General features: G+C 45.1%; 1 protein-coding gene across 1 annotated transcript in view; it reads left to right on the top strand.

Moving 5' to 3' along the window:
- Positions 1-21,679, top strand: part of LOC121308994 (low-density lipoprotein receptor-related protein 1) — a gene marked incomplete at its 3' end in the record, with an annotated part of 70,232 nt that extends 48,553 nt beyond the window's left edge. The window contains exons 39-71 of the mRNA XM_041241780.1: positions 1,056-1,181; positions 1,306-1,434; positions 1,728-1,847; positions 1,950-2,063; positions 2,338-2,487; positions 4,340-4,471; positions 4,702-4,818; positions 5,028-5,156; positions 5,773-5,895; positions 6,307-6,447; positions 6,551-6,738; positions 7,110-7,293; positions 7,675-7,760; positions 8,164-8,283; positions 8,413-8,600; positions 9,008-9,213; positions 10,310-10,498; positions 10,950-11,098; positions 12,654-12,747; positions 12,988-13,104; positions 13,450-13,569; positions 13,680-13,802; positions 14,251-14,376; positions 14,905-15,021; positions 17,452-17,558; positions 17,728-17,860; positions 18,235-18,357; positions 18,504-18,626; positions 19,003-19,140; positions 20,174-20,302; positions 20,680-20,799; positions 21,129-21,394; positions 21,623-21,679. Of these exons, the coding sequence (XP_041097714.1) occupies positions 1,056-1,181; positions 1,306-1,434; positions 1,728-1,847; positions 1,950-2,063; positions 2,338-2,487; positions 4,340-4,471; positions 4,702-4,818; positions 5,028-5,156; positions 5,773-5,895; positions 6,307-6,447; positions 6,551-6,738; positions 7,110-7,293; positions 7,675-7,760; positions 8,164-8,283; positions 8,413-8,600; positions 9,008-9,213; positions 10,310-10,498; positions 10,950-11,098; positions 12,654-12,747; positions 12,988-13,104; positions 13,450-13,569; positions 13,680-13,802; positions 14,251-14,376; positions 14,905-15,021; positions 17,452-17,558; positions 17,728-17,860; positions 18,235-18,357; positions 18,504-18,626; positions 19,003-19,140; positions 20,174-20,302; positions 20,680-20,799; positions 21,129-21,394; positions 21,623-21,679 (4,484 nt within the window). The remainder of the gene's footprint in view (positions 1-1,055; positions 1,182-1,305; positions 1,435-1,727; positions 1,848-1,949; positions 2,064-2,337; positions 2,488-4,339; positions 4,472-4,701; positions 4,819-5,027; positions 5,157-5,772; positions 5,896-6,306; positions 6,448-6,550; positions 6,739-7,109; positions 7,294-7,674; positions 7,761-8,163; positions 8,284-8,412; positions 8,601-9,007; positions 9,214-10,309; positions 10,499-10,949; positions 11,099-12,653; positions 12,748-12,987; positions 13,105-13,449; positions 13,570-13,679; positions 13,803-14,250; positions 14,377-14,904; positions 15,022-17,451; positions 17,559-17,727; positions 17,861-18,234; positions 18,358-18,503; positions 18,627-19,002; positions 19,141-20,173; positions 20,303-20,679; positions 20,800-21,128; positions 21,395-21,622) is intronic.
- Between the last annotated feature and the right edge of the window lie 3 nt (positions 21,680-21,682).

Below are 21,682 nucleotides of genomic sequence, written 5' to 3'. Positions count from 1 at the left end.
GCCGATATGAAAAGGGGTTTGAACTCGAGGCTGGGCATCAATGTGTACAAACCACCACCCGAAACTCTGGTCTTGGAGCTTGTGTTAAAGAGCTCCTACGATGTATTTAGAGTAGGTTCTATTTTCAGATCAGGGGCTGATGGAAGCATCAGCGGCCAGGTGAAATAAGATTGCTTTTCTTTACGGTTTGCCATCAGTAGTTAGAGAGCACGCCAGACTCTAGCTGCAGATGTAGTTAGATGACAGAAGCAATCTTTCTGTTTTAAAGGAATAAATGCGTCTCGACACTTCGAGCCATAACTAAATTTGTTAAAGTGAATTTCTATTTCGGTCTCCCCCTGCTGCGATGGCAGCGTCAAGCGACTTCTACATAAAAATGTTAACACCTAAGGCTAATCTCATTTAGATCAATCACATTCCATTAAAGGACTTGTGTTTATGCCAGCGTGTCACTGCGTTTTAGGCACAGTTTTCAAAGTTCAAGCGACAGCCTTATTTAAATCTGCGTTCTCTTGTAAGCTGTGGTTGTTGTTGTTTATTTGTTTTGTGATTTACATTTTTATTATGTTATGCACTACTGCCTACGAAGCGTGGAGCTCTGTTTCAGAAATGAATTGCAGTTCCAGCAGAGTCTGTCAAGCTTTACATCTGTCCAAATGTGATGCAACTTGGGACAAAAGCAAAGGTGGAAATAAGTCTGCTATTGCATTGCAGTTTCACTCATTCCAGGTTTTACTATGTGCTTGCTTAACCACAGTGCATGTGTAACAAGCTCAGATGGCGGCTTTTTAAACTTAAAAACCAGGAATGGATCAAACTGCTATGCAATGGGAGTCTTATTCCCATAACAGTGAATAAGAATCAGAATCTAGGGATATAATGATATTCCTGTCTGTTACGTATGCAAGTATATCTCATTTAAATGTATAATTTGCAACTTGCACGAGTATGATGTAAGGGTCATGATTAATCACTCGCCCACCACTTCAGTGAATGCAGACTGATTTGTTTGTGATTTTCCATTGATACATATTCCCTGCTGTGCTCTTGTGTAGGTGACTTCTCCCCATGCAAAGTTAATAACGGTGGCTGTCAGGACCTGTGCTTGCTGAGTGCGGACGGTCGCGTTAACTGCACCTGTCGCGGAGAACGCGTGCTGATGGATGACACCACGTGTAGCGGTGAGTGTGGGACCGGGAAGCAACCTCAAAGCAAGGCGGGGTTGAGGATTTGGGGTTCCGTTCTGAAAGCCTGGCCAAGCCTCTAACTCCGTTACAAACGAATGTCTGTATCTTTTGGATGCAGCTCTGAACTCAACCTGCAGCAGCGCGGATGAGTTTGAGTGTGGGAATGGCGACTGCATCCTCTACAGCCAGACTTGTGACGGTGTGGCGCACTGCAAAGACAAGTCTGATGAGAAGCAGTCATACTGCTGTGAGTAATCACTCCCCAGCCCTCTGTGTTTTTGCGTGATAAAGATGAACACTTACATTTTTTTATAATATGTAAAGGCTTAGCCGACAGCCTGCATAGGTCGCGTTTAGAGGATGTCACATGTATGGTGGTGGGCAAAATTAGATAATTACATTGGAATCTAGAACCCTGTTCATTGAGTGCAAGGTGTCATTCTGGGGACTTTCTTAGCTATGGGAGCTTGTGTTTTGTTCTGTGGGTTTGGCATGTTAATTGTTGCCAGGTTTGTAACACAGAATGCTTCTCCCCTCCAGCCACCCGCAAGTGCAAGAAAGGTTTCAGACGATGCATCAACGGCCACTGTGTTGCCTACAACAACTGGTGCAACGGCATGGATAACTGTGGAGACAACTCGGACGAGCTGCCCTGCAACAGTGCGTAAACCACTGCGAATAAAAAAACAAAAAAACACACACCTGCTGCACTTTTACAGCCACAAACAGCTAAGGTCTTTTTTGTTTGCTTCTTTGTTTCAGAGACGCTGTGTGCCACGGAGGAGTTCCAGTGCCGCGATGGCAGCTGCATCACCAACTCGAGCCGATGTAACCAGGCCATCGACTGCGAGGACGCCAGCGACGAGATGAACTGCAGTAAGGGTGGAGGGCCTGTAGGGGGTGCAAGCATTAAACCTGCAGACCGGCATTTCACTTTCAGCTTATTGTATTAGAAACCGTATTTCAGAGAGAAAAAAAATATTTGCTAATACATGTTTTGCAGTTTCTTTTAAAGGAAGCATGCAGTGCCGTCTGACGGCTACGTTTTATAAATGCAGAAAACCCAAGCTGGTTTTTTTTTTTTTTTTGCTATTCTGCTATTTCAATTACTGAACTGCTCATGCGATTTTGTTTTCTGTTTCTTTCAAAGCTGCGACTGACTGTAGCAACTACTTCCGTCTGGGTGTGAAAGGGGTGACATTTCAGCGGTGTGAGCAGACCACGCTGTGCTACGCGTCCACCTGGGTGTGTGACGGGTCCAACGACTGCGGGGACAACTCTGATGAGAGGAACTGTCCAGGTAGCGCTCGTTCACACCGGCCTGCCTGTGGAAACAGTGTTCGAGTGCTGGATATCAAACAGAGACGCAGAACGATCACAGAGGGGAACGTTCAAAAGAGTAGCTTGTTTAACATTGAATGTATTAGTACGGTGCCTCTCTGAGGACGTGGAGCAGGAAAAAATAAAGCTGAGATAAAATCCTGAGAATTCATCTTGTGATCCGGACCAGAACACTATTTTATTTTCCAGCATCCTCAATGAGCCATCATATATTAGGGGGTGATTTGTATAAAGCCAGCTTGCAGTGCTGCTGTGGGAAACATTTCCTAATTATAAAAGGCCACCATCTGTCAGGAGGTGCTGTGTGTCCCTGTGTGACAGCCGCATTCTGCTGTGTTTGATGTTCTTGTTTGTCTTTTATTTAGTCGAGCGCTGCCTGTGTTCGGCACTTTGTGCTGGGGCTGTCTTTTTGACACTCATTACTTACTTCTACATGTCAAATTGTCTTTACCCAGCTGTAAAGGGTGCTTTTTTCACACACTGTAGAAGTGCAAAGTAGCCAGCTGACTTTGTAATTGCCTTGTGTGCTCGGGATGTCACGGTATCGAATTTTGACGGTACGGTATCATCGTACAGCGGTATAATGTAATTTTTTTGTAGTCCGTTTTTAAATAGCTATTTAAAGAAATACACTCAAGTAATTTTTTTAACAAGAAACTAACTTTAAAGTTTTAAAACAAATACGACACACTGGTAGTACAGTTCCACCAGGCACTGCCTAACAGGAAGTAGTGTTCTCTCCGGCTCACACAGGCGCAGCAAAAATAACGCTGCTATTTTATTTCAAATTACTGTTGAGAAAATGTTAACATGTTCTGGGCTCAGTCTGGAACGATAGGGGGTAAGGATGTGACCACTGCAACTGAATACCCTCTTCATCTTTATCAGACATGGCATCCTGTTAGTTAAGTGAAGCAAAGTGTTACCTAGCAATAGCCAATCGAGCACGTTTTAAGACATGCAGTGCCCGCCCACTGCAAAACTCAATGATGAGAAGACGGCTCCAGCAAATTTTTTTTTTTTTTTTTTTGGACTGCATGTTAACAGCAACGAACACAAAGCAAAGAAGAAAAGTTAAGGTGGGTATGACGCTGCTGCAAAGTTAAGCAGCATCTGGGGGACTGTTTTTCAGTGGGAATAAAATTTTATTAACTTTTTAATACACAAAACCGAAATCCCTATTTATTTTTAAACAATAACGTTTAAAATAAAAAAACAATACAAATGCCTGTAGCATCTTTGACTTAGTTATATAGTAGCAAACAGACTCTTTGATTCTCTGCTTTGGTGTGTGCTTGCTGCGTTTCTCTTGACTGATACGATAGATAATAGCTGCTGTTTCTTCTTTGCTGTGGTAAATTAATAGGCAGGCAGTGATGAAATGTTAGTGCCTTGTTCCTGCTGATATTTTCCAGTGTTTGTGTTTCATTTACTGACAGTCATGTTTGCCAGCGATCACTGTTTAGCAGGGCGGTTTATATTAACTATGACGTCACTTGCTTATATAACAGCCTGCTCAAATAATGTCATGCATGGCAGTTTACAGAACTTGAGGCTTCTGTTCATTAGTTAGTTCTAATGAACACAGTGGCTCACCGATGGTCAATAAAAAAAACGCGCCCATATCACCTTAAACCGTGTGAACTCGGTAATCATGGGATAGAAAAACAGTTGCGTTTTCAAACGGTTGCGTTTTGTACCGCGGTTTACCGTGAAACCGGTATACCGTGACATCCCTATTGTGCACACAGACTTGTTGCCGTCAGTCTGATATTGACTGGTCTCCCTTTTTTTCCGGTTGGTGCCTCTAGTTATCTTAGATAAAAAGAAGCTGAAGTGTCCAGTGAATTTCTTTGCCTGCCCCAGCGGACGGTGTATCCCAATGAGCTGGACGTGTGACAAGGAGAATGACTGCGAGAACGGCGCCGATGAAAGCCATTGCGGTGAGCTTTGAATGTTTCAGTTTTGGTTTTTGTAGCCAGGGAAAGATGGTCTGTGATGTACCCGCGATGACATTTATTTATTTTAATTTAAGCAGCTTACGGTTTTAAATGTGCTGCTTTCGTGTTTGGCGCTTCTGAGGGAATGGCAACACTGAAGATTGCATTGAGTGGCTATAAAGGTTGTCTGTAGCGTTTTTGAATGCAGTTATTTGCTCTCGCCCCACCCCCAGACAAATTCTGCAGTTCGGTCCAGTTCGAGTGCAGTAACCACCGCTGTATCTCCAACCGCTGGCTGTGCGACGGGGCTGATGACTGTGGAGACGGCTCTGATGAAGACAGCAGATGCAGTGAGTCTCTTGTGTCTGATTTTTCTTGATCTGGTCACACGCTTGCAAACCGTGCTCGGAGCAGATCTTGTAGCTGATTCGTTGCAAACCAAACGCGCCCTGTGTCCGATTTATGCCCTGTGAATAGAAATGACCGATAAGAAGTTAAAATGTCCCTGTACTTGCCTACAGAGTATGCACTGTAACCTGCGGTTTTTGTTTCTTTGCAGAGACGAAGACGTGCAGCCCAGATTCGTTCCAGTGCCCGGACTCCCACATGTGTGTCCCCCAGCGTTGGAAGTGCGACGGGGACCGCGACTGTCCTGATGGCTCAGACGAGAGTGTCAAGGCTGGATGCGGTGAGTGAGAACCCCCTCTTTAATGCCTCACTTGTGGGTGATGGAAAGCATTCTATTTGACCTGGATCAATGCAGTTATATATGGAGAAGCTGCATTTTTAAAAGATAGCAGTGTCTGGAGGGAGGGGTCAACTGAGAGAGAAAGAATCCTGCAACAGCAAGAGCAGGTTTTTAAAGAACCACACTGAGATGGCACCATTGTTCTTTACTACTGTACGTGCTATCTGTGGGTGCATTGTTTGGGGCTATTGATTCAAGCTTGCCTTGACAAATTGGTTTATGAACGTCCCCTTGCTATTGATTAATAACACCAAGAGGAGGAGGAGGAGGGGAGGAAGGAAATAGATCTCTGCTTAATGCAGATGCACATTAAAGAAGACATCCTGTAGGAACGCAAGCCTGTAAGAAGGATGTGAACGATGCATACAAAGATTGCAGTTTCACAGGAGGAGATGTGAAGACAGTCAAAGCATATTGCCCGTCTTGATTATGTAGGGTGATCTTTACTGTATCCGCAATGGTAAAATGGCCCTGGAATGACCTGTAAAACATTACAGTACTTTTGCAAAGGTGTGCGTGTGTGTTAATACAGACTGGTTTGCCCTCATTCCCCCAGTTTACAACAACACGTGTGGAGAAGGGGAGTTCATGTGCCAGAATAGGCAGTGCATTCCCAAGCACTTTGTCTGCGACCACGACAACGACTGTGGGGATGGATCTGATGAGTCCAAAGAATGTGGTACGTCTTTCAGCACAAGATCTGTATTGGAAATCACTGCTGGCTGGGAATATTGCAGAAACCTACAGCCATTCTCAACCAGTTTGAACTTAGTTTAACTCTTACAGTTGAGTTAATCGTAACAATTAAACTCTGCCTAAATTCAGTTGCACTTAAAAAATTGCACTAAACCTAGAAAGCGTGTGTTGTTCTAGAATACCAAAATCTGTGAACTAAATATAGCATAGTAAGAGTCAAATCAGGTTTAGGTGATTTTTAAATATCGTTCCTTTGTTTAAATGAACCAATCACAGGAACGTTCGAGCTGATCCAGTCACTACTGTACGATTTGGTTTTAAAATGCATTGAAAACTGTTTGGAGCATGCTTTGATTTAATAGTTGACTCCTCATTGCGTTTTTGTTATTTGCAGATTATCCAACATGTGGGCCTAACGAGTTCCGCTGTGCCAATGGGCGCTGCCTGATCCAAAGCCAGTGGGAGTGCGATGGAGAGTTCGACTGTCACGACCAATCGGATGAGGCGCCCAAAAACTCCCATTGCATTGGATCAGGTAAGCACTTTCCAGCCAGGTCCTCCGAATGCATTAGCTAGGGAAGAAGGACTAAAAACCAAATATTTTCCCCATTTGTAATCCGTTTACGGTCTTGTTTCAGAAAAGAAATGCAACGATTCCTTCTTCCTTTGCAAGAACGGCAGTTGCATCAATGAGACCCTGCTTTGCGACAACAGCAATGACTGCGAGGACGGCTCGGATGAGCTCAACTGCTTCATTAACGAGTGCCTGATCAAGAAGCTGAGCGGCTGCACCCAGCAGTGTCTGGATCTCAAGATCGGCTACAAGGTTTGCAACTTCCATGCCTGCGTTCGCCACCTGTGTAAACTTGAAGGGCTCGCTGCTGTAGATGTGTGTTCCTGCATGCATGGGTTTCTATGAAAGCGTGTTAGATTGATTAGAAAAATCAAGTGGTGAGGGAATGAAACACGCAATTGTGCAAGGAGGCCGCACGTTGACTTGATTTGTCACGTTGGCCAAACTCTCTTCTAGTTCACTTCGGTTTAACCCCCCTCTGGTTCTGAAATGCATCTCCTCCTAATCGGCTAATTTCTAAAAAATGTTTTGCTCTGTGATTCTCTGCGATGCCTGCTGCCGTCTTGAATTGACTACCTCTGTTGTTTGTTGTCTCTAACGCGTCCCTGTGTTGACCCTTGCAGTGTAGGTGTAATGACGGCTTCCGTCTGAAGGATGATGGGAAGACGTGCGTGGATATTGACGAGTGCACCACCACCTACCCCTGCACCCAGCGCTGCGTCAACACCTACGGCAGCTTCAAGTGTCTATGCGTGGAGGGCTTCGAGCTCAAAGCAAGTGACCCCACCATCTGCAAGTCCACCGCAGGTGAGGGCAGACCAAATTCCATTTGTCCTTATCGACTGCTTAGAATTGCTTCAGTGTAGCCTGTCTTGAAATTCGAATTAGGTCAGATTATCTGAAACAAATAAGATCCGGCTCTTGCCATGTTTGAAGCTGGGGGCGCAGTGAGGAAAGAGGTCCCGGGAGGCAGTTTGTATTTTCACAGGGCCTGTGATTTGATCTCTGCAGCACTTCAAAGGGAATCTCTCGCTCTCGCGGGTTGAACGAAGCTCAGGGAAACATAAAAGGGTTTATTTGATAGCAGCTGGAAAATAAACAGTTTCCTTTTAAACCAGGAATGTTTTTTTTTTTTTCCCCCAAAAGTATGCTACGTATCCAACTCTAATGCAAAGTTTAACCCCACAGAGGAGGAGCCTTTCCTGATCTTTGCCAATCGCTACTACCTGAGGAAACTGAACCTGGATGGCTCAAACTACACGCTGCTGAAACAGGTACATTGAAACAATTCCACTGACTCATCGTGGATATGCACGCCTCCAACGGGGCTATTCGGAGATGTGTGGGTTTTCAGGCTCTCATTGATACCCATTTCCAGTGTAGTCAATGCCAAGCCTGTTGATCACACAATGCATTGATTTATGAAGGGTGAACTATTGGGACACATACCCACTTTGCTAGAAGAGTATTGTACAGGCAGGGCCAGACGCGCAGGATCCCAGATCCGGTACCTTATTTTGTCTGACAGGCGAGAGTGATCAGTTTGCAGATTTAGCTCCTAAATACCGGATTTGGGAATGGGATCAGTTCACTTTCTTTCACAATCACACTGCTGGTTCTCCAAGCCTGTTCCTTTTCGTAAATGCTAAGTGCTTCCCTATCACTCCCGTTTCCCAGGGCCTGAACAATGCAGTGGCTCTCGACTTCGACTATCGGGAGCAGATGATCTACTGGACTGACGTCACCACTCAGGGCAGCATGATCAGACGCATGCACATCAACGGGAGCGACGTGCAGGCGAGTGTCTCCTCCCTTTCGCGGGGCTTGCCCTGGAGATTGCTATGCTTGTGTCTTTAAATTTGGTTGGCTGTGGTTTTCGGTTTGCAGTTGCAATGAGCGACGTGATCGTGCGTGCATGTGTTTCAGGTTCTGCACCGCACCAGTCTGAGTAACCCGGACGGGCTGGCAGTGGACTGGGTCGCTGGGAACCTCTACTGGTGTGACAAGGGCAGAGACACCATCGAGGTGTCGAAGCTGAACGGGGCATACCGGACCGTGCTGGTGAACACAGGGCTGAGGGAGCCCAGGGCGGTGGCCGTCGACGTGAGAAACGGGTAAGTCCTGTCCTGCTCTTTCTTTAGTCCTCTTCCACTGGGGGTGCAAGAGGAAGTATGTTTGTCACATGTTATCCTGTATCTGGAGCAGGGGTGACCAGAGGTAGCCCTTCCAGGTCTTTGTTCCAACCCTGTTCCAAACTGTTTAACTAAACCTGCATTCCCAAAGTAGTTTATATCATTTTACCTGTTAAACCTGGAGTGGAATGGCTCTCCAGGACCGTAATTCTGAACACCCCTGATCTGGAGAATATAATTGTGTTAACTTTTTCAGGCTGCTTGTATCCAGTACTGTGAAATCTGGGTAGTTTTTTTTAACCCCTTGCAAGCTACTAAGAGCATCAGAGTATAGGCATGTGTGGAGGAATCTGTCCACGTTTTGACATCATTGCGTGTTTTCCATGCAGGTATTTGTACTGGTCGGACTGGGGAGATCAGCCACACATTGGCCGGATTGGCATGGATGGCACAAACAGGAGCAACATTGTGGACAGCAAGATCACCTGGCCCAACGGCCTCACTCTGGACTTCATCAACGACAGGATCTACTGGGCCGACGCCCGGGAGGATTACATTGAGTTTGCCAGCCTGGATGGAACGAACCGGCACACAGGTCAGTCACGCTGTGTCAGTAATCATTCCTCAGGGTCCTTGATGTTTCTAAACCCTTTACATCTTTAGTCGTCCACCACAGATACTTCCTGTAGAGGAGTAGGAGTCCGTTTCTGATACTGAACTTCGCAGGTCCCTTTACAAGCTCTAACTAAGGCATGTGCACTGTCATTACTTTGCACAACGTTTTCCAGTAGACTAGAATTTGACTCCCATGGTTTACCCCAGTTCGAAGGTGTGGAAGGTAGATGCTGGAGACTGTATGGAGTCGCTTGATTCCAGACAGACAGCTGAGCACGACTTAAGTGGATGAGTGAATTTAGCCAGTATCTTTTAGCACAATGCAATAGTTTCAGCTCATAAATGCATTGGGCAAACGCCATACTTTGAGTCATTTTCATCCAGCTAGATTAATACTTAGTGCTGTTCTTAGCTGACTTTTGCTGGCATTGTGGTTCAAAGTTACCAACCTCTCCTATGTTCAGCTCAGGAGATCCAGAGCTTGTGTTCGGAACCTTTTTATTGTCCATTAAACAAGTCGACAGAACAGCTCTCATACTTCACTTAAGGAGAGTCTTGCAGAGAGATAAGAGCTGGTCAGAGTTTGTTTCAAATAAATTAGAAGTTAATTATTTGTTTTTAAGTCAACATCAATTAAGAAACGAGGGTGTGGGTTGATCTTTACTCACACACACCTCTTGATCTCAAGTTGAAACATCCTAGGAATTTTGAATTCATGCAAACTACAAAAAACGATCGTCAATGCAAACCTTTTCCAAACGGTCTTCGTAGTTAAACGAACTGTTTAAGAGAACCCTGGCGATTGGTATGCTGTGACTGACTATTTTATCTGAGTCTCGTGTGTGAAGCAAGGTGATTTTTTTTAAATTATCGGTTTAGTTCCATTCTGTAAAGTTTCCTTTCCGTTATACTTTTGCGATATCATTTCTTAGTTTCTTTGATTACATGATGTTAATTAAAGTGTCGAAGGGTTCTTTTTAGTGGTGCTTTGAGGAATAGTCCTGTGCTGGGTATCCCTGTCACGATGGCTAGGATGAAGGGAGCTGGGATGAGAATTTGGTTGGTTTGTTTTGCAGTGCTGGGTCAGGACATCCCTCACATCTTCGCTATGACCCTGTTTGAGGAATACATCTACTGGACGGACTGGGAGACCAAGTCTATCAACCGAGCACACAAGACCATGGGCAAGAACAAGAGCATGCTGATCAGCACGCTGCATCGGCCCATGGATATACACATCTTCCACCCGTCCCGACAGCCAGGGGGTGAGTGCCGGGCACCAGGCTGCCCACACGTGGATGGTGTTGAGAAAGACGCCTGTATCCAAGACCTACAGGTGCTGCAGTGCAGAACAAGCTCACAATGCAAGCTTCGGATTTAAATAGTGTAGATTACATTAAGTGCACATAATACTATTAAAATACAATACGAACTAGGATTTGAAAAGGTAGGATTACAACAAGTTATATCAACAACGATCCAATAATAGTGCAAGGGTAGTGCATTAGCTGAGGATCCAGCAATGTAATTTGGGGGGGGGGGAGGTATCTGAAGAGATCTAGCTATTCCTGGAGACAGGGTGTCGCGACACCATCCAGAAACAAATTGCTTCTCCTGTCTCATTTTTAACCTGTGAAGCAAGCAAGCTAGAGAAAAAAAAATCTCAGATAGATGCAGATTTCTTTGTGACCCTCTCGCTGTGCTCTTGTTTCGCAGTGCCTCACCACCCCTGCCAGACTGATAACGGTGGCTGCTCGAACCTGTGCCTCCTGTCGCCAGGAGGGGGTTTTAAGTGTGCCTGTCCCACCAATTTCTACCTGGCTGCCGATGGCAGGACCTGCATGTCCAACTGCACAGCCAGCCAGGTAACAACAAGCACCTGCTTCTTATCAGTGAGCTTTGAAAAACAATACAGTCACGTGATCGCACAGCCCAAAGAGGGTTTCTTCATTTCTCACTGTGTGAATCCAAAAAGCAATTACTGACCTTCACATGAAGGACTGACAATATGTGGTACTTCAATGTCTAAAGCTGAGAGATCACAGTCACTTTTCAGGAACAGTGGCTTTGAAACCTGGTACCAGGAGACCTAGTTTGAGGTTGCTGCTCTATCAAACCCCAGGTCTCCCCTGGTGTGCCGTGCAGTGACCTGAAACCTGGTCTCCTGAAACCAAGTTTCAAGCCACAAAGTGGCTTAATGTATCGACCACAGAAACTGCGATCATTTGCTTAACCTGCATATCAACACACACATTTATTAGCTCTGTTAAATTAAATTAAGAAATATCATCTGTAGACATTAAACACCAAATAGTAGAAATACTAGGACGTAGAAATACCAGGAGTCTAAGAAACGTTTCTTTAATCAAGACTTCTAGTCTTTGTCATTGCACTCAATGAGTTTCTTTTAGTATTTCTGAAAGTAAATAAGAAAAAAAAAAATTGGGCAACCACATGCTGAATATTCCAGGATTCCTGTGTCATTCAGCAGTCAAAGCAAGCCATCGCACCCCTCCTTCTACACATATTTCCCGCACTGCTGTAGTCTCTCATCAAAGAGACGCTATGGAGGAAGTGAGAGTTTTTTAACCTCAGCAGTTGTGTTACTTTACAAGGGCATAAATTAAACCGAAATAAAAGCAGACCTCAGGAGATGGCTATCCCCGGGACGCTTGTATTTATAGATGATTTAGATTGGTGTCTAGCTGTTATTTACCTGTGAATCTGTTTTAATGACATTTACTGGCGCTCCCACTGTGACCCCAGCAGTGCAACCAGGTGTTGGTTTTGGAGTCTTCTGTTTTAATACTGTGCTAATAATTACAATTGGAATTTGTGAAGCCCAAGAACCGAACGATGGAAGAATAAACCTTGTTTTTTAAAAAAAAAAGGAACATTCTGATGCAAAGTGACGCAAAACCAAATAATTGCTTTACTTTACCACAGCAAGAATATTCACACCTTTTAGTTTAAAAAAAAAAAAAAAAAAAAAAAAACCCTGTCTGCTGTTTTATATTCTGACATCCTTTCTGGCACCTTCTCATTCTATTTTCCTGCTGCTCTGCTGTCTCCTGGAGGTGGTTTCACAGTTTTCCATTAGGCAGTCAGCATTTCTCTGTCCTTCGTCCTAGAATATTTTAACACTGAACCGAACATGGATGACACTTCATTTACAACACAGACAATCTTTTTTTTTTAAACCTCATTTACAGTATTCTGTTAGCCCAGCATGCACTTTTGGTGCTGTAGATAAAGAAGACCTGGTCAAGCTCCAACAACAAAATAAAGATCTGCAGTCTTTATGTCGTGCAGTTCTCATCTGCGCTAATGATGTCCTGTTTCGTATTTACCAAAGATGTGTTGAAGCCAGCCTTAAATAGCGTTATCCCTCAATGACTTGTGTTGCCCTTCCCTGTGCAGTTCGTGTGCAAGAACGACAAGTGCATCCCGTTCTGGTGGAAGTGTGACACAGAAGACGACTGTGGGGACCGATCGGACGAGCCCGAGGATTGCCGTGAGTACCTGAGCGGAAGGGAGGCGAGAGTCTCGTTGCTGCGTGTTGCACTGCCACGGTGGAGCTGTAGAGCCGTTCCAGGTTTTACTCTGCGCCCAGTCAGTGGCTATCCGAAGCTGTAAAAATCAGTTTGTTTAGGTTTTTGTTAAACGCTGCCTTTTTAGACTAGGACGATTTTAAAATAGCTGCCCCCTAAACGCTCCCTGATTTTGTTCTTCTCTCGCTCGCTCTCTCCTTTAGCCGAATTCAAATGCCGACCGGGACAGTTCCAGTGCGGAACAGGGATCTGCACCAACCCTGCCTACATCTGCGATGGGGACAATGACTGCCAGGACAGCTCGGACGAAGCCAACTGCGGTACGGATTTCATTCAGACATTATACAATTCAACGCAGCGTTTTTAGCAAATGTGGATAGGAGCAATACTGGTTTGCGGACTGAATACAGCAGATCTGTTGTCTAGTGTGCATGACTGTGTTGTGTGTACGGGGGTGGTGAAGAAGACTCCCATTGCATAACACTTTGATCCACTCCTTGTTTTATGCTAAATGCGACGCCCTTGAGTTTGCTACATATACACTGTGGCTGATCAGGTATTAAAACCTGGAGTGGGTGAAACTGCTATGCAATATGAGGCTTATTTCCATCCCTCTGTGTGTATTCTGTGTCCTGCTGATCAGTGTGTGGGTTTTGGGGTTTCAGATATCCACGTGTGCCTGCCCAGCCAGTTCAAATGCACCCACCCCAGCCGCTGTATCCCGGGAATATTTCGCTGCAACGGGCAGGACAACTGCGGAGAGGGCGAGGATGAGAAGGACTGCCGTGAGTAGACTGTCGGATTCCCTAGCGATCCTGTCTCGAAGGAGAGCGGGGAAATGAGCCCTGGTGTCCTTGCTACGAAACCCAACCTCTCTCCTCCTCTTTCTCTGCAGCGGAGGTGACGTGTGCCCCCAGTCAGTTCCAGTGCTCCATCACCAAGCGCTGTATCCCCCGGGTGTGGGTCTGTGACCGGGACAATGACTGTGTGGACGGCTCGGACGAGCCCGCCAACTGCAGTAAGCTTCTATTAGCCTCTCTCCTCAACCGTATGAGGGCGACAGAGTGGATTAAGGGATACTGTTAAGCGTATCAAAATAAGCCTTATAAACCCCTTAAATCCTCTACTGAAATATTGCCTCACACCCCTCAAGTAATTTTTATGCAAAGCGGTTGTGTTAATGAGGGGATTGTAATATGGAAATCTCAAACTCTACAGACAAACTGTGTACCCTCCATACATCCATATAGTGTGTGACAATAATACAGGCTGGGATATATATATATATATATATATATATATATATATATATATATATATATATATATATATATATATATATATCTCTGAAAATCCCTTAGTGGTTTGGAGGATCAGTGGAGATTGTGTGAAATGCTTTTTTTCTGATGTGTTTTTACCGTTCTTGGCTGCGTGAGGGGTTAATAAAGCACGTTTGGTATCCGCAGCTCAGATGACGTGCGGTATGGACGAGTTCCGCTGCAAAGACTCAGGGCGCTGCATTCCTGCACGCTGGAAATGCGACGGGGAGGACGACTGCGGAGACGGGTCGGACGAGCCCAAAGAGGAGTGCGGTGAGTGGAGAGGCGTGCGATTAGCTCTCACACATAGCTTCAGAACGCTCACTTCTAAGGTACAACTCCAAAAACAAAAAGTGCCAAGGTTTCCAGCGAGTGCCTTCAGCAGTTCACTTAGGCCAGAATTTCGATAGGCCAGAAGATATCTGTTAAATTTTCTAAACTGGAACCAAACTACTAAATAATGGAATCTCGGTTCTCTTAAGCACTCTCAAGGAGTTTGTTTCTCAGTTTGTAACATTTACATGATTTATTTTAAAGACTCTGGAGAATATATACTGAAAATGTGGCTCTTCGTTTACCTTAAAAAAAAAAAAAAAATAATAATTATGATAAATATAGATAGATGCAGCTAGGGAAACATTCGTACAAGGCGTCCTTTTCAGTTTTGGCTTCCGGGCTATTTTTAATATCTGCGAAAATGATCTTGTATCGATTGTATACATTTCCCACAATTCTGCTGTGTTGCAGGAAGCTGACAGTATGTTGGGACAGGCTCATGTTAACCAGGGATTCTTCTTTCAGACGAGCGGACGTGTGAGCCTTACCAGTTCAGATGCAAGAATAACCGCTGTGTGCCGGGGCGCTGGCAGTGTGACTACGACAACGACTGCGGGGACAACTCTGACGAGGAGGGGTGCAGTACGTATAGATCTACAGCAACATTTACTGTCCTGAAACGAGGAGGCTCATGCAAGCTTACCTGAAGAGTGAACTGTGCTTAACATCTTTATCTAATTGCTTCTCTGCATAGAAAACATCTACTGGATCTGGACACTATTTTGTGTCAGATGAAAATAATGTAATAATTAAAGAGAAAAAGAATGTAGTGTTGGGAGCTACAAACAGATCGCCCTTCCTGTAACATACAGCGTACAATATTCAATAGGCACTTTTTTTTTTAAATTTAAACAGAGACTGCATTAATTAGTTGAGCAGGTTAACTTCTGAAACAATGGGGCTAACAGATTGCTGGAGTATTTAATTTTATTGACTAATGAACTGTCTATCTAGAGTACGTTATCATGCTGCACGAATCAAGGTAGGTAAGTGTGATTTTTTAAGCTGTAAAGCTTACCTGGACAGGTTCAGTGCACTTGGAGAGATTGCAAGTATGCCTCAGTTTACAGAAAAGCCCACTTACTGTAAATGCATGTTTATTTTCTCTTGCATAGCATCTGGTTATTTTATTGTGCATTTTTAATATCCATAACCCACATGCACAGTTGCTAACCTCTTGTGTCCATTAACTGCATGCTGTCACGCAAAGAACAAACAAAAAAATAACCTGTTCAGTTTTGACTGTTGTAATCTGTGTGCGTCTATCAAGAATATGATGCTGGTCTCATTCGCTCCCGTCACGCTGCTTATAGATGATCTCTTAGTGTTGCTCCTTTGCAGAAACACTACCCAAGGATAAGAAATTAAAAATTCAGTGTCTTGTTTGCGGTTTTGAGTTCTCTTTCTAAGACTTGAATGCAGTGTTGAAAAAGCATAAACATTTAAAATAAGCACAAATAGAGAACTGCATTCAAAATGTACAAGACACAGGTGTATAGCATGGCTGATTTCAGTAACTGGAATCTCCTCCCAGGGTTAAGTGTTCATGTCACATTCTTGTATTGTTTGAGGGTGCTGATCTGCAGTTCAAATACAGTATTTTAAAAGATTTTCATCGTGTTAATGTTTTCCCATTTGGAAACTCTTCTGATTTAGATACAGAGGCTTCTGCCTGCAAAACACATTAATCATGCATTTTCATCTAATTTGCTTTGATCACTATTAATTTGTCTCGTTTAGATAATTAGCCCCACAGACTCAGACGTCGATTTCTTAGCTAATTTGTTACACGCAGCCTGTCGCTATCCGAACCAATTTAGAGCGAGCGAGCGAGTGATTTATCGTACCCTAGCTTTACATTCTGCAATGGCGTATTACAGCTCTAGTGACTTACGGATAGACAATTACCCAGTGGTCATCAAGGCAAAGTATTGCTTAGGTTTTAGTTTGTGTTTCTAGACCTAGAACCCCATATACTGTATGAGATACTTTTGCGCTGCAAATTGCCTGCAGCCCGCGAAGAGCTTGTAGTTTTGAGCAGTGTGTGCACAATGGCAATATTCAAAGATGAGCCCGTTCTGTATAGCGAGTTTAGATTAGTAAGAACTGTGAAGCAAACCCTTGAGTTCTGTGATTCAGTAATGTGCACTCCTGGCTGGATCCCGGAATGACGTTGGTGGACACAAGGGGTTAATGTGGTGGTGTGTGTGTGTGTGTGTGTGTGTGTGTGTGTGTGTGTGTGTGGAACATGTGTTCTAGGGTGTCAATTTTAATTTTGGAGTTTCATGTGTTTTGACATTTTTAACCATGACACATTTCACTTCATCTTATGTTTTTCTTCATTTCACACTGACCTCTTGGGTGATGCAGAGGTAGGTTTCAAACGTCTTTTTGGTAGATTACCCCCCCCCCCCCCCATTCCTCCTCCCTTCTTTATTTAGTGTGTATTTCCTGGACATTTTGTGTTTCCTCGACATTATTTCAAGTTTATCTCTGTGGTCGTTCTGAATTAAAGGCATTAAGGTCTTCCAAAGACTTGTCTTTACCATAGCCTTACACTCGAGCTGTCGAAGTATGGTGCTATTTGTTTAACTGAATTTGCTTGCTTACAACTTTTTATTCATAAAGTAACATGGAATCAGTATTACAATGACATTTCAGTTGTCAATCATTTTATAAGAGTAACGTTGTTTTAAACTGTGAGTTTAGTACTTGCGCTGCATGTTACTATGAAGTTTCACCACTAATGCAGAAATGGGTAAGGAATACAGCAATTGCTTTTTATCACAGTTCCAGCCAGGGAAGTGTTTAAGGATACTGCAAAACGGAACTGCCCAGACGTGGCTTTTACTGCACGTGAAACGTTTCCCGTATTCATCAGTAATATAGCCTAACGCAGTTTCCAGTTGTGCGTGTTGTGCTGTACCCTTGCCCCCTGTGCTGTGCCTCTCGGGTGTGCATGCTCTGCCCCTGGGCTGCTCACTCACCAGCCTGTCTCTTGTGCCCCCGCAGCTCCCCGGCCCTGTTCAGAGAGCGAGTTCTCTTGTGCCAATGGGCGCTGCATTGCGGGCAGATGGAGATGCGATGGGGACCATGACTGTGCCGACGGCTCTGATGAGGTAGGTGTGTTCTATGGCTTTCGTTTGGTGACGCTGTGCTATAGTTTAGATACACCGGGGAACACACTGTGAGGGTGAAGCTGTACTGCTGTGCTCTTGAGTCTTCATGTAACACTAATTGCACTCAGTGGGTCCTAATGCAGATTATTGTGCTTTGTGGTCTCTGCAGAAAGACTGCACAGTGCGGTGTGAGAGCGACCAGTTCCAGTGCAAGAGCGGGCACTGCATCCCTCACCGCTGGCTCTGCGACGGTGACGCTGACTGCTTGGACGGGAGCGACGAGGAGAAGTGTGGCACCGGAGGTAACCGCGCCGCTGCGCGTCTGAGATCTGTGTGCCTGCCGCTTAACAACCTTGGCAAATTTTGTTGCATTACTCATTTTTGCCTATTTACAATAGGAGGGAGGGAGGGGGAAAGGTGAGGGGGAGGAAGGGGGATTGGTGAGAGGGAGGGGGGTAAAGCAGAGGGAGGGGGAAGGTGAGGTAAGGAGGGAGGATGGGGAGGGGGAAAGTTGAGAGAGGGGGAGAAATGGAAGTTGGGGAAAGGTGAGGGGGGAGAGGGAGGTTGGGGGAAAGGTGAGGAGGAGGAGGAGGGGAAGGAGTTCCAATAAAGGCGACCTTGTCTTTGTTTTCTGCAGTGTACCCTTGTTAACCATTGTCTCCTTTTCCCTTCGCAGTGGTGCGAACCTGCCGGCTGGATGAGTTCCAGTGCAACAACACGCTGTGCAAACCTCTCGCCTGGAAGTGTGACGGGGAGGACGACTGCGGGGATAACTCTGACGAGAACCAAGAGCAGTGCAGTACGGATCTATACATTCATTTAAAAAAGAAAAAAAAAAGTGTCTGCTACATCCCTGACAAAATTCAGAGACGGTGCAGCTCATACGTGCAGTCCAGCCTTCTTGTATGAACGAGATAGTAATATCTATTTGTTTTTCTCTGACAGTGAAGTTCCTGTGCCCCCCCAACAGACCCTTCCGTTGCCATAACGACCGGGTGTGCCTGTGGATTGGGCGGCAATGCGACGGCATTGACAACTGCGGAGATGGCACTGATGAGGCCAACTGCGGTGAGTAGCAAACAGAGCCCAGCCAGAGTCCGGGCAACTATGTGCACCCGGCTTCAACATTACACTTTACTGCCAATATTTCCACTAGAGCATGCAGAGGTGGAGCCATGTATGTACAGTTTTGGTGTAGTATGACTGAATATAGAGGGATTCATTGCATATCTGGCACGATATATCAAGTCAGAATTAAATGAAAACCTCGTTGTTCAGTACTTTTTATGTGGGCCCTTGTTGACCCATGTTCTTTTATTGAACCAAGTGCACCTGCATCCAGGTTCAAAGTTCCCTTTTTCTTGTTACAAAACTCTTGCCCATGCCTGTTTTGGGTCGTGGTCCTACCTAAAGAGAGCGGCACGTGCTGCGTTTGCCTCCACAGAAGCTCACACTCAGAAGCCTCGCTGTGGTAAGGACGAGTTCCAGTGTGGTAATGGGAAGTGCATCAGCGCCGCTCTGCTCTGCAACCACTTCGATGACTGCGGGGACGGGTCCTCTGACGAGCAGAACTGCCGCAAAGGTAGGGAGGGGTCGCCATAGATCAGACACCGCAGGTGCTGACATACAGCAGCCTGCATCTCTCTATTAGAACACCCCAATTGCTTCTGTAGATTTTGTTGTGCATCTGAAGTCAAACCACCAGAAAATGATGGTCTGATTTAACTGATAGCCTTAATAGGCCACACATGCAGTTCATTTAAAACAGGAAGAGAAAAGGAACTTTTTAGAAGTTGTTTTAAAGTTTTTTCACACAAGTGCCCATTGTTTCTATATCCCTGATTACTGATTGAAAGTGTCAAGTTCATGCAGGTAGGTATATAAAGGATATCAATGACACATCTTGAGGTGTTCAAAGATGTTTGCACGCTACTGTATGTTAAGCTGATTCAAATGTTTTCTGTTAAACAGCATGCCACACCTTGACGACTACCAGCGCCTCAAATCAAACTGATTTGAATGAGTCCCTCTGTGCTCAGTGATGTTTCACACACAGGGGTTCATTAGTGCCGGATCGCTCCAGATCCCAAACCCAGTATCTTTTTGTCTGACAAGCGAGAATTATAGAGTTTGCAAATGATGAAAAAAAAGAGCTGTATGTACAATAACAAACATGCTTTCCAGTTACATAAAGTGCATGCAATGATATATTTTAGGATGCAACATATGAGAGTGGGGAAAGGTACTAGTTTTTATATTAATTTTTTTACACCACAAATAGCGAAACACCAAAAAACAAGCACTCAGAACAGCAGCAGTGTCTTCGCTCCTGCTCATCAGATTAGTCGCTCCGTCGCTGGTATTATAACACAGCAATGCAAAGTATAGGCATGCAGCTGCCGACACCAACAATAAGACACGAAACCCACCTGAAGCTTATATATGGATGCTTCTGTAAATCAAGGCCAGTACATTAGGTCTATAAACGAAAATGCTATCCCTCTTCCTTAATGGTAACACCTGGTGCCTTTCTGCTTACCAATTAACCTGTGTTCCAGATACTGGGAGTGTAGCCCCAGTGCTGACACCTGTCCTATCTGTCTTTTTTCATGCAGAAGGCAATTGCGGGACTGACAAGTCAATCTGTGGAGATGGTGCTGAGGCGGAGTGCATCCACAATAATTCTGCAGTGTTCTGCACCTGCAAGCTGGGATTCCACCTGAACAGCGTCAATCAGTGTGCAGGTACGCACCTTTGGGTGCTGGGACACAGTGCAGGGCCAGGCTACCGGTGATGAGCTTGTGCTTTGTAGGTCGAAAGGGGATTCTAGCTCATGCTTGGGTACAGGACGTCTGCCAATTGTTTTTGTGATATGAGCATTTAGATTAGTTTTATTCTTATTAATTTCTTCATTTTGTTATGGATTGTTGTAGTTAGTGCCCTTGCACTTAGCGGGCAAGCTGTAGAACACTTGATTTGAATTCTGACCCCTCAAAACGTCTAGCATCATGTCAGGAGACATTTGAACGGATGCGTTCCATACTGGTTTAATAATTGAATGTAGTCAGGGTGATCTTGGCAGTGCGCTAACCGACCGGCCGTCCCTGTTTTGTTCTTGCAGATGTAGACGAGTGTAAGGTTTTCGGTACCTGCTCCCAGCTCTGTAACAACACCAAGGGCTCCCATGTGTGCAGCTGTGCCAAGAACTACATGAAAATGCACCACACCTGCAAGGCCGAAGGTTTGTTTCTTATTACATACGGCAGTTCGGCTCACAAGCTGTGCATGATAATCATGATCCCTCGCGGGGCACGTCTCCTCTGACGGGCTATAGCTGAGACACCCACGTGTTCTTAAGAATCACTTATTTAATTGTGATGAACCTTAAATGACATTGCTTTGCACACGTTCTTATGGGTATCTGCATGGTGCTGTGAAATCGTTCTCCTGATTTTGGTTGGACACTTTTTGCCCAAATTGGAGGTCATGGGCACATTGAACTATGAAGGGTACCTGTCACGCATGTGTCCATCTCCTTTATAAATGAGCCTGCTTTATTATCTGCCCCAGGATCGGAGCACCAGGTGCTGTTCATCGCAGATGATAACGAGATCCGCAGCATTCACCCCTTCAACCCCAACTCTGCCTACGAGCAAGCCTTCCGAGGAGACGAGAACGTGCGCATCGACGCCATGGATATCTATGTCAAGGGCAACAAGATCTTCTGGACAAACTGGCACACTGGCAAGATCTCCTACCGAGAGCTGCACGCCACGTCCGGCACCAACTCCAACCGCAACAGGCGGCAGATCGATGGCACGGCCACCGACCTCAGTGTGAGTCGCTCAGCTCCATCCCTGCCTTGAAATAGTCATACAGCTTTCTCAGACACTGTGCTGTGGTTTTACAATATGTCATTCAAAATTCAGTTTCAATAAGATGCTACTACTGAGTTTATTTGAAGCTACAAGCACATTTTTTTTTAAGCAACAACAGTAGTCCCAGTCTGTGTTTTAAAGAGCTCGGGAGAATGATGGTTCCTTCTCTTTGCCCTTCCCTGGCAGATCCCGGGGTTGAAGATGCCTCGTGGCATTGCGGTGGACTGGGTTGCTGGGAACATCTAC

The sequence above is a fragment of the Polyodon spathula genome, unplaced genomic scaffold, assembly GCF_017654505.1.
Source record: "Polyodon spathula isolate WHYD16114869_AA unplaced genomic scaffold, ASM1765450v1 scaffolds_819, whole genome shotgun sequence".
Classification (NCBI taxonomy): Eukaryota; Metazoa; Chordata; class Actinopteri; order Acipenseriformes; family Polyodontidae; genus Polyodon; species Polyodon spathula.
Note: the sequence above shows the minus strand (reverse complement) of the source record. Positions and strands in the feature narration are given on the sequence as shown.